The 13,389-nt window shown below is 33.4% G+C and overlaps 1 protein-coding gene across 1 annotated transcript; it reads right to left on the reverse strand.

Moving 5' to 3' along the window:
- Window positions 1-299: 299 nt before the first annotated feature.
- Window positions 300-7,271, reverse strand: LOC114760219 (dihydropyrimidinase-like). The gene is given in 14 exon segments (XM_028949483.1): window positions 300-650; window positions 1,091-1,247; window positions 1,405-1,457; window positions 1,571-1,611; window positions 1,725-1,812; window positions 2,790-2,868; window positions 2,966-3,053; window positions 3,987-4,107; window positions 5,105-5,316; window positions 5,450-5,468; window positions 5,470-5,720; window positions 5,914-5,965; window positions 6,707-6,874; window positions 7,173-7,271. Coding segments are annotated over 14 exon segments (1,620 nt in total). The 3' UTR covers window positions 300-458.
- Window positions 7,272-13,389: the final 6,118 nt, after the last annotated feature.

A 13,389-nucleotide genomic window follows, 5' to 3' on the forward strand; every position in this document is an offset into this window, starting at 1 on the left:
AAAAAAAAAATTGAGAATAGATATACTCTTATTTGAGGCATGTCCGAAATAGTCAGGTTGAAGTACATCTTCCAGCGACAATTCAAATGTTTGATTAGTCATATTGTGGGGAACTATCACCTTCTGGCAGACTCAACCTGCTGGTGTTAGTAGCTATATATTTTGTTTGTGCTGTATATATGCATAATTTTTTCATGCACGGCATAGATTATGAGACGTATATTATACTAACTCATAAAAAAGTAGAGTTCTGAAAGATTTTATTGTATAACAACAACCCAAGGTATTTGACATACTTCTTATAATGAACCCATATGCACAAATAGTGATAACTGATGATATCTAGTGTAGTACACGGACCTAGACATATCCTTTATTTGAAGTTTTGAACTGATATATACAATAGGATACCTCAGTTTTCCCCAGCTCACGTTGAAATTTCAGAATGCCAAGGGACTTTATGAAGCAGATTTAGCTCGATTCACCGGGGCTTGAAGTGAAGAGAGATATCTAGCATCGAGCTTGTCAGTTCCGTCATACAGGTAACTAAAAGGTGGCATTTTGATGTATCTACCAGTACCAGGAGCAACCTTCAGTTCATTATTTTGCCAAACAATTCTTCCTCCAGCTATGGTGACTTCAACTTTACCCTGAGGAAAAAGAAACCAAACTTCGAATCTCCATAATGCATAACACAGGTTCAATTATAATCAATCCAAAAATGAGCAATGGCTTGGAGCCTAAGGACACCAACAATTACTAAACTAGCTTGTTAATCTCTGACCCGTTCAAATCCTTTTTTTTTAAATGTTTCTTGTTTTGAACCAAGCTTGACAAAGAATGAAAATGGCCAACTGAAAAAATGATTATTGGAATACCTATGAATAATGACAAGATAAATATCAGCATTGTAAGACTACAATTCTGGGGTTGATGACTTGGGCTCGGTGTTGCCCTGGGCTTTTACTCTTAACTATCTTCATGCCATGGCAAAACTCTAACGAACTTTATAAATCATATAATCCATATTATCACCATAAATAGTAAATTACTTTAACATGCATGGATGGAGTATACTAAAACGAAGTACCTTTCCTCTCTTTCCCTCAAAGACATTCGCGTCTAATCTGGAGTGGTGGGATTTTGCAGTAATCTCAAAGCTTGCATTTGGATTGAGTATGATAATATCTGCATCAGATCCTGCAAGGATGGCCCCTTTCCTCGGATACACATTGAAGATTCTAGCACTAAAACCATTGTACAAGTAATAAAAAATGCAATTTAGGAGCTCATCAAATTAAAATATGAAAGTAAGATGAGTGTTTTGAGTTCCCTATCTTACTGGATGCCAAGCTTAAGCTGAAGCGTAAAATGGAAAGAAAATGAAGGACTTAAAAAGAATACCATTCAGTGCTTGTCAACCGAACATAGTCAGTAACAGATATTTGGCCAGATTCCTGTAAGATATATATAAAACAAAAATTCTGGTCAAAAGGTTTTTGTTCCTCTTTAACTGAATTAGCCGTGCAACGGAGCAGTCAAGCTGGCAATAATTATGCTTAGGGCTTACCACCATTGTATCCCATACCAAATGCATCCTTTCTTCAATACCTACAGTTTTTCATTTGCAGTAAATATTGGGTAAAAACATTTCACATCAACCAGGAGATATACTCAGAACGATGAGACAATTAAAAAAGTTTCCAGGATCATCATGCGATTACCATTGACACCATTAGGAATTTTCCGGAAATCATCAATTCCAAATGCCTTTTGGGTAGAATTAAAGGCACAATGATCAGTTCCTACAAGCTGCGAATTGTAAGAGGCATCCAACGGTCAAATCAAGGACACATGGAAGGAGAAAATAATTCTGACAAGGCATAGCTAATAAAAAAATGTAACTAGAATTGTAACGGTGTAACTGATGAATGAGGTTACCATCTAATGAGAACTTCACGGAACCCTTACTTTTAAATGATCAGTGTAACTCAATATATATGAAGCTACAAGTATTATTGTTGAAAAGAGAGGGAGAAGAAAATATGGGATGAATAAATGCAAGGTGATATCTTGTGCAGGAAAATATGCAAATGCAAGGCGGAAAGATAATTATAGAAAAGTGAGCTTCAACAGTGACAAACAACCATTTGCCAAAGAAGATGAAGTGATCCGGGACCTATGAGGAATCTTTATATGCGAATAAGATGAAGTGATTGCAATATGTAAATTATTTCCGACAGACGTTTCCTGTTGAGCTATACTTTCAAATGTCACGTCACGTCAATTTTCTTTGCCCAACACCTCTATAGGGACAAACATGGATGAACTGCATTTCGGTGGCAGATAGCATTACATTGTTCATACTAATTCCTGTTAAATTTTTCAACAATTGATTGCCTAGGAAGAAACTGAATATATAATTCTTCATTTTGAAGATTAACTTCTTATACTTACAATCAGAAAACACAAGCATGCATTTATAATGAACATATTTTATCCAATTTCAAACTTGATCGTAAAATTTGTTAGGTAATCTTCAACTGATGCATATTTTAGTTCAGATAAAGCCCATCTGTCCAAGGACTCTGACAGGAAACAGCCAGTTAATTTTCTTCAATGTGCTTGGAAAGCAAACGGCAATAAACTAAGAGGGTACAGCACATTTCCTTTTTCCTTTTGCAGCAGGACACAGAGAATGAATGGGGAATTACCCCTTTGACTGCCGCCAAAGATAAATTTTTCAAAATTAAACGAGTTTTGCTTCTCTTAAGTTCGTAATGTTTCACCTGCAGAATGCCTGTTGAAAGGGCACCTTGAAGGGCCTTGTCATGTCCTCGTTTCCTGATAGGGGGACTCATGACATACCTGAAACATGAGCAAGAGTAATCCTCATGCTTTTTAAACTGGAGGAAACAACAGAATGACAGCTAGAAACAAGAAGAAAAGGAAATAAGGTACTTGCCTTGCTGCAGTCTTGAAGTCAGGATGCCAAAGCCAAGATTCATCAAGGACTAGCCCAGAGACAACAGGCTCTCCAATAACCCTTTGTCCTGCAATTTCAAAACAAGGGGTCAACCTTCCTGCAACTATTTTATCAAGAAGAAACTGATGAAACAAATTCAAATAAGGGGGTATTCAAAGTCAATTAATTTAGCTGTCAAATCTAATTCTAAGCATAAGCAATTACAGAGCTAAAAAGGTATTCCCAGAAAGTAACTTTCCACTAATAAGAATGCTTTAATTCAGCTGTAATTAGTGAATTAGGCAAACAAAACTCCCCAAAAAGCGTTGACCAAGGTATCATAATAAGCATGATCATCATAAATGGTGGTCAAATACTTCAGTAGAGTGACACAGTTGAAACTTTTGTTAAGAAAACTCCTTAGCTGACAGTTTCAAGACTATTGTTTCGTTCTATACATTTTTTTTTTTTGGCCAGACATTTTATACATATGAAAATCAAGTCATCGAACAACCTGTCACAACTTTCAAGTTCATAGTTACATGTTAGATGTAATTTGAGGAGAAGATGATTATGACTATTAAATCAATTTATGGCGTTAAAATTTGAGTGAATGGCCATGTAACTGAAGAATTTACTGGTGATTAGAATTCTAGAGTTTAGCTATTATAGGCACACAGCATCTTATCCTTATTAGGATCAGTATTTTATTTCCTATCAAATCACTGAATTGGAGAGATTTGAACTGCCTATACAAGGCACACTGTCCCCCCCCCCCAGGGGTGAAAATACAAGACACACTCTTTATCTCAAGGAACTGAACTTACCATCGAATTTAACAAAATAGAATTGATTGTTCTCTTTTAACATGACAGGATTATTGCTGTAAGGTAATGAACTTCGTCAATATAAGGATAACCATGGTCGATGACATTTCAGCAGTAAGGTCATAATTGTGCATTACTTGCTGAACATATCGACAACAATTAACATGAGAGTGCCAAGGGTTGAAGCTAAGAACCTTCTTTCCGAGCTTTTGCAATTTCTTCCAAGGCATCAATGCTCATTACATGAACTACATACAAAGGATTGTTAACGAAACTTGCTAAGCGAATTGCACGTGCGGTTGCCTCTCCTTCCAACTACAAATACCAGGGTCAAGTAAGGGTATAAAGCATTAGTCCAAAAACTCACACAGAGAGATAATTATACTCCATAGGAAATACAAATATATGGTAAACAAACTATGATATACTAGTGACTGGAAATGTGCAATCATATAAATAAATTAGGAGGAAAAATAATGTCGCACAACCAGTTAGAAAGTCTTAATTTAGCCACCATCTGAACTTTTGGAAATTCCTGTCATTTTTGCGTCAGTCATCTATAGTGTTGCAGATCGTTTAGAACTTCACACCTAGGCTTCTGCCCAAATGCTCCAAGAAGAGATAGAACAGTCTCATCTTAGTTGAGTTCACCAATTATCGTATCTACCTGAAGTTTACCACTCAATCTCCTAAGATCTTATCTCTTCCAGAGACAGTCTATGCTTTGTTTCTAATGTATAGTAATTAGTACTCCAATTTAGTGAATACTAAAAAGCTAGATACTTTATACAGTCATAGAATATGCTATGTCTGATTTATAAAGGAATCCTCCTTCAGTGTCCCATTTTGTCACTCACAAGTAATGTTCTATCCTCTTGATATTTAGATAAGTGGACCCTCTCCATCAGAGAATCACCATCAGCAAATTTTTGAAGTATTATGATAAGAGGAATGGATAGCTCATTGCATGTCCATGTCAAGCCATGCATGGCTCTTTCTTTTGGAATCAGTCACAGAGCTGGGACAGGGTTTGAACATGGAAAATTGCATGATGTCCTGGTTGAGAACGCCCTTCTCAAAATATTGATTGGAAACTTCAGTTTGGGACCATTCTTGGTTGAAATATGTTCTGTCTTCTTCATCACCGGTTCCTCCAAAGCATGATGGGTATGCACAAGTGTAGGTTAGATTTATGTATCAGACAGAATGTCCGGTAATTGTCAATGCATGGAGAACAGTGATTTCTTAGCTGCTTCACCTCTAACAATGGGCATCAATAATTAATCAAAGGAGATATAATTTGCAAAATTACCACTGCAGGCCTTGAAAGGGCATGTCCCTCAGGACCAGTTATTCCAAGTTCTATCATTCTTTTTTGTCCTTCATAAACAGCATCTCCATTTTCTGCATGAACCATGGCTAAGGCTCCAAGGGACTTGCACTTTTTGAATCCCTCCAAAAGAAGCTCATCATTGATCATAAGAGCTCCTTTATATGCCATGAAGAACTTAAAAGAGTTGATACCTGCAAATATAAAACATGATTATATCATACATGACAAACGCATATGTTCTCATAATATTATCATCCACAGGGCTACTTAAACATAGTCAACCAAATAAGTTATCAAAATGCAGCAAAGAAATGGAATTGTGACCTTTCTCCTTGACCATGAGGTTCCATTTCTTTTGAAACAGTTTCATCCCATTTGGTAATAGCCATGTGAAAGCCATAGTCCATGCAAGACTTCTTTGCCTTCTTTTCATAGGCTTCAAAACCAGCTGTTAAACTCCCATCCACTGGTATGACAAAGTCAATATGCATTGTTGTCCCACCTGCTAATGCTGCAGCCTGACCATTGAAGAAGTCATCAACAGTTTCAGTACCCATAAACTCAAAAGATAGGTGAGTGTGCGGATCAATTCCTCCTGTCAGTTAGCCCAAAAGAAAATTAATTGCAGTCTATCACGGATAAGTAGAACTACGATAGTTCTTTTGAAGAAGATGGAAAGACGTTCAATATACGGACATTAGACAGGCACATGTTCACCTCTGAAGTTTCAGTTTAGATATTGATTAGAAATATATTCTACAGGAATTACGTCAAAATTGTAATCTAACCTGGCATAACAAACTTCCCAGTGGCGTCTAGAACAGTAACATCATCCCCTACCTGCCAATGGCAATCAAATGAGGAAATAGGTCAAACATTAGAAATCACAAAACATTAGAAACATTTTGTACACATAAATAGGCTGAAAATTGATAAAGCTACAAACTGATGCCAATGGGAGCATCAATTTACTAGAGTATAATTCCATTCAGCTGACATAGTCTGATAGAATACGCACGGAAATCTTAGCAAGTGATCAACGCAGGTAACACTTTACATTTACAAGTTAAATTCACAAGATACCCCAACACATATGTCGTGCAACTGTCAGGGCTTTGATATGACAATCACTTTAGGATTATTCTACGTCCAAACCATTCCCTTGACAGCCCAGATAAAATAGTCCTTCTCAATTGGATGAACAAGATCCAATCGGAAAAGGTAAGATCAAAGTAAGTTTGAACTTTACATAGCGACAAGAGAAATTTCAATGTTTTCTTTTGTCCAAAAAATATTTTCACTGTTTTCTGGTCAAATATAGCACCTTGAATAGGGATAAGATCTTTTCTGGACTTTAACTATGCCTTTTTATATTAGAGTAGTAAGTTTACAACTGTTTTCTCTTTATTTCTCGAAATGGATGCGCTTTTATCTGTACGGTGCCAAATGTGTATTTTTGGTACAGCATGTGGACCCTCAAATTGCCGGATTTTAGAGTTTTCTCAGGAAACAATCAGTTCTTTCCAGGGAAAAGAGATAACGTCACAAAAGGGGGATATGCTAAATAAAGCATAAATATACCATAATGTTAGGCTTCACGGCAACAATGATACCATCCTCCACATATACATCAGCAATCTCTTGGTGTTGAGCATTTACAACCGTTCCACCCTTAATCAACAGCTTCGATGAAGCCGAAGATGGAATTCCACACATGGACTCGCCATATCCAATCCCAGCATCACAAAACTGAATGATTGAAAATCAAAAGAAAAAACAACATAAAGGGAATTTAAGCTTGAGAAGGATATAAATCGCAGAAAAACTTAGAAAGAGAGGGGGGGAGGGGTGGCCATCTGAGTTCAGGAATGATCATCACTTATAAATACCAAATTTACTTTCTTTCATTGACCATGAAAGTTCCAGGGGAAAAAAATCTTAAATGTCAAATCTGAGACCTGCAGTTTCTATTCCTTAAAGTCAACTCAAAAGGGAGAGGGAAAATCAATGGAACGACTTTAGGATGAAACAAGGAAAACAGAAGCACCTGGTTTGGTTCTGAAATTGAAGCAGAAGATACAAGGAAGAAGATGATCAATAAGAAACGTAGCAAGTCAGGCGTTGAGCAGCAGGGCATGAGCCTCATTTTGAGCTTCCCTAAAGCTTGGGGATCACCAGTTTCTGCTTGTGGGGATTCACATGAATTTAGATGACGAAATTCTGTATACTTAGTACATCAGCGAACAGATAATTGACGACGATATTTGGCTGGAAAGACGGTTCTTATATCCCACAAGGATCTGACTTATCCGGCCACGATTGTTACTCAGTACTCATTGAATTTTGGGCAAGAAACAATATATTTAATGAGTAGCCAGTCTTTACATCCCATTTAGGTTTGAATTTTGTCATTGAAGTAAGAATCTGTTTAATGAGTAGCCAATCATACCTCTACATTCAATTGAGGTTTGACTTTTGCTATCAAAGCAAGCATTTCTTTAACAAGTACCAATCATACCTCTACTCCCTCCATTTCTTATTATAAAATTTAATTTTTAATAATTTGTTTCTTTTTATAAAATCTTTTTTGAGTTTGTCTCAGTATTTAATACATATTACCTATTTTATTCCTAATTTAATATATTTAATATATTCTCTTTCTTTATTTATCTCACTATTACTCTCACATTTATCCATTTACATATAGGGGTATATTTAAAAAAAACTGTATTTGCTACATATTAATTACTTTTAACTAATTTTAATTGTTTTCTTAAACTGTGTAATTTAGTTAAAATGATCTTATAATAAGAGACGGAGTAATACATTCCATTTAGGTTTGAATTTTGCTATCAAAGTAAGAATCTCTTTAATAAGTGGCCAAGGGTTTAGGGTTGATTAGTTTTAATTTATTCAGAAAGTAAAATGAGATTATATTAGAATGGCAAGAGTTCCACGGTAATTAATTAAAAAAACGATTAAAGGCATATAATGTTAAAAAAATTCTATCAAATTAGCTTAAGATATTTTGATATAAAAACAACATCAACATATATTCTATCAAATTTAGCATGGTATGATGTGGGACAACCGGACAAGAAGAACAAAAGAAATTTATTGGGGAAAAAAACAAAGTGAAAAAAAAAAAAGAAACAAAAAAACAGACTTGAGTCCTCTGATGAAACTCAAAAGAAGTGCAAACACAGGCAAAAAAAAAATGGAATATTAATATTAAAAAATCTGCTACATAATGTTAAAGAAAGTCCTGTTAAATTGATTTAAATTATTTTGATAATTTATTTTTATTCAATAAGTTGCAAATCAAAAAATGTTAGCTACAAATCATGGAAGATGACAACAAAATTGACTATACGTGGTCTTCAAAAAATATATCAAAATATATCCTCCGTCATTTATTTTTATATTATATTTGTAACGTTTATTAATAATATTAAATAATGTATAGTTTATTTATGGGAGAATCCCACAAAAAGATGGTTAAAATTATTAAATTCTAAATAAATTTTTTTTACAAAATTTTAAAGTGTAAGAACTAAATTTAATTTAGAATTTACTAATTTCAAACTTGGTGAGATTCTCTCTTTATTTATCTCATATATTTAATTTAAAAAAATCCATTTTTTATTTCTTTTACCTTGAAAAATATTATTTTCTAATTTCTCTAAATCATCTAACTTTAAGATTAATAATATGAAAATATAAATTTATCTAATAATTTGATTTTAAATTATTTGATTATTTCAATATTAATATTATTTTTTCATTGTGTTATTTACATTGGCTTTCGATATTTTTATATAAAAAAGTATTTTAATAATTTAAATATTTACTTACTTTCTTTTCATCTTATTTTTTCTTGTTCATCCAAGCATAAGCGTTGATAATAATTTTTTTCCAATTTTTTTCCTCATTATCTCATTTTCTTTCTTTCTAATTTTTCTTCTCATTCAAAGCAGAGCACCCTTGACTTTATAAATTACATCAAAATTTTTCTTCTTTAATTTAAAAAGGCTTTTGGACTTCGGTATCAATGTGTATAGGTCCTTATTGGGCTTCCATTGATCCACAAACGACAAGTTATGTCAAACGGATGTAATGTTAAAAAATAGAACTCCTGTCGCGAGAGGTGTCTACATTTAGTATCTGACAGTGTTTCGAATAGAATTGTCTCCAGTAAAAAGATACCTATGTTTTAACCCCAAAAAAAAAAAAGACTCCTGCCGGGTTTGGATCTTATTTGAGAGACTGATTTTTCACAATGTGGTAAATCAAAGCTTATCAGAAGATATGTTCATATTTAGTACTCCACAACGTCTCAAACAAGATTAACTCCTTCTACAGTATTCAATTGTCAAATTTATGGCTATTTAAATCATTAGACCCTAAGTTTTTTTCAAAAAAAAAATTAGCCTCTATAATTCTATTTTTCTAAAAATGTAGAGATCAACAATGATTAAAGCTAGGGCCAAGTTCCGCCAAATCAAAGCTTAAAAACTTAGTTGCAATTTAGGTAAAAAGAAAATTAAAATACAATAGAATTAAAACTATGAAAACTAAGATGTGCTGAATCAAAATTAAGAATTAAGTTGCCACCAAATTAAATCTACCCTGAATGGGCAGTTAATTTTTCCTTAACTAGGGGGAAAAAAAAGGGATGGGGTGTTATAAAAATGCTAGAAATACCTGAAGAATTGTCGTTGTCCAAAAATAGAATACGGCAGAGGAAAGCACAGCAGGGGCGACCTGAGAACACATGATTTTGTGCGTCTGAAACGAACTCCATCATCAGGTGGTCTCAGAACGCCCCTGTAGAACTCCTCCACCTTTCTTCTTCTGCAGAATTGCGAATATTTGAATCTGTGATGAAATCCCAAGGGGCTGGCTGCCTCTATTTATATTACGCACACGTCAGAAACTTGTGTGGTACTCGTTCTTCTTCTGCTTCTGCATGTACTGCACCCCAAAGTACGAACTCATAATTCAGACTTGTCAAACAAAGCCTTTCAAGTTTTGGCGGAGTACGACCTTGTACTACTGCACCTGTACCATTTTTCTTGTACTACTCATTCATTTCACTCCAGTCGTCTCTCTTTGCTCCATTTTTTGTGATTTTGATTGCTCCAGATATGTTCTCCCAAATCTATACACAACTTTATAGGAGAATTACAGTAAGGTTTTAAATATGAGATTTAATTACCCTAAAATTATCGACAAATAAAGAATAAATAAAGACTGAGTTTCAAAATGATAAACAGATTTAGATTCTTTATTTGTTATTGAAAACTTTTAGTAATTAAATTTTTTTTAAGGACTTCTTGGTATTTCTCCCTAACCTCATCTATATATTGGTACTAGAGAGACATAAATATTTTTATGTATTTTTTTTAAGTACAAATATCTTTTATTAAAAGTATTCTATTCAAAACATTGTTATATAGGCATCTCTCCCAAAATGAGGGGATATGAATAATTCTTATTCTATTTTTTTGTTTGATACCAAAGAAAAATGTCACAGGACTGGGCTAAAGCCGCAAGATTTTATTTGGACCAGAATTCAAAACTTAGGCCCAACCCAACCTATTTTCATTTACTTGAACCTTTTGTGCTGAGAAAAGGGAAACTCTTGTTTACGCCTTTCGGCCAGCTTTTCATTTTACCTTTTTTTGTCCGTTTGCTTCTTGGATCCATCTTTTTTACCATTTTCAGTGCATAAAACTTGCATAGATAATAAAATAGCAAAGAAAACATGAGCCTTCTTATTATTATTACTATTACTACTTTTTTTTTACCAGGTATTATTTTACTACTACCACCATTATTATTATTTGGTTTATACGTCTTTGGATCTTTAAAATTTTTCAAATAGAGCATCGTTTACTTAAATATCCAAAATGAAATTGTCATGAAAAATACTTGATCCAAAAATTTCAACCCAGATTAAATGCGTCTGAAACGAGCTCCATCATCAGGTGGTCTCAGAACGCCCCTGTAGAACTCCTCCACCTTTCTTCTTCTGCAGAATTGCGAATATTTGAATCTGTGATGAAATCCAAATCCCAAGGGGCTGGCTGCCTCTATTTATATTATGCGCACGTCAGAAGCTTGTGTGGTACTCGTCGTCTTCTTCTGCTTCTGCATGTACTGCACCCAAAGTACGAACTCATAATTCAGACTTGTCAAACAAAGCCTTTCAAGTTTTGGCGGAGTACGACCTTGTACTACTGCACCTGTACCATTTTTCTTGTACTACTCATTCATTTCACTCCAGTCGTCTCTCTTTGCTCCATTTTTTGTGATTTTGATTGCTCCAGATATGTTCTCCAAATCTATACACAACTTTATAGGAGAATTACAGTAAGGTTTTAAATATGAGATTTAATTACCCTAAAATTTATCGACAAATAGAGAATAAATAACGACTGAGTTTTAAAATGATAAACAGATTTAGATTCTTTATTTGTTATTGAAACTTTTTAGTAATTAAATTTTTTGTTCTAGGACTTCTTGGTATTTCTTCCTAAACTCATCTATATATTCGTACTAGAGAGACATGAATATTCTTTATTTTTTTCAAAGTACAGATATTTTTTTTATTGAAAGTAATTCTATTCAAATATTACTGTGCAGGTATCTCTCCCAACAACTTTGGTTCGCCAAGATACGAGGGGATATGAATATTTCTTTTTTTTTTTGTTTGATACCAAAGAAAATGTCGCAAGGCTGGGCTAAAGCCACAAGATTTTATTTTGACCAGAATTCAAAACTTAGGCCCAAGCCCAACCTGTTTTCATTTACTTGAACCTTTTGTGCTGAGAAAAGGGAAACCTCTTGTTTACGCCTTTTCGGCCAGCTTTTCATTTTACCTTTTTTTGTCTGTTTGCTTCTAACCTTGGATCCCTCTTTTTTACCATTTTCAGTGCATAAAACTTGCATAGATAATAAAATAGCAAAGAAAACATGAGCCTTCTTATTAATATTACTACTTTTTTTTACCAGGTATTATTATTACTACACTACTACCATTATTATTATTTGGTTTATACGTCTTTGGATCTTTAAAATTTTTCAAAATAGAGCATCGTTTACTTAAATATCCAAAATGAAATTGTCATGAAAAATACTTGATCCAAAAATTTCAACCCAGATTAAATTGGGTGATAGTAAAATAATTTCACTAATTTTAGTTTTCCCTCTGGACTCACAGTATTATTCATTCTTCCCTGATTTTGCCCCGGCAAAATATGGGGTAAAAGTAGTGTTAATATTAGTGTTGATACTTATAATTTAATCAAATTTTAGTTTTGATTTCTATAGTTTTAAATTGTTTTCTTATCTCTGTAGTTTTATGAGGACTTGGTCTCAGCTAACACCATTGAAAATACGGGAGTCAAAACCAAAACTCGTTCAATCCATGTACTTTAAATAAGTTTTGGTTTTGGCCCCTATATTTTTTTTTAAAAAATTGTTTTGGTCCATATACTTAACTTTGTTAACTTTTTAGTCGACAATGTTAAACTTGCACCAAATTTTTATGAAACTACGTACTACGTAGACCAAAAATCACAATTTAAAACTAGAGACACTAAAATCAAAATTTAATCAAAATATAAAAATCAATAATAACATTAACCCTTAAAAACTAAGGGCCTGTTTGGGTGACTCCCAAAACCATGATTTGGAAGGCAAAACCATGGTTTGGGTGGAATGTCATCCAAACAGCATCAATTTTGATGTCATAATCTGAAACCATGATTTGGACCAAAACCATGGTTTTGGAACTCAAAATTATGGTTTCAGAAGAAGTGAATCCATTCTACTTTTGGCTCAAATTGGAGAGTATAATTGTGCCTGTCAGAGTAGATCTCAACAATTATATGACTTTAACATCCCTCAATTAATTTTTTATAAACATATTAATCTTATATCTTATAAATATATATACACATATTAATTATTCATTAATTATATTATCTTATGTATTATTAATTGTGTTGGTGAAAAAATATATTATTAACAATTTTATTCCTTCAAATTAAAATATATCACAAAATCTATCTTTTATGTAATTATTATTTAATTTTATGTCTTTTTTATAATTTGTATATATAAAAGTGCTTCTGATAACAACTATCCAAACATTCTCACTTCTCATAATCACTTTTTTCACAAAATCTATTCTTTACAAAATTTATTCTCCACAAAATCTATTTTCCAGAAACTATTTTCTAAACCATAATTTGGTT

Source organism: Neltuma alba, unplaced genomic scaffold (genome assembly GCF_004799145.2).
Source record: "Neltuma alba isolate B1F8T4 unplaced genomic scaffold, ASM479914v2 tig00010948_pilon, whole genome shotgun sequence".
Lineage (NCBI taxonomy): Eukaryota > Viridiplantae > Streptophyta > Magnoliopsida > Fabales > Fabaceae > Neltuma > Neltuma alba.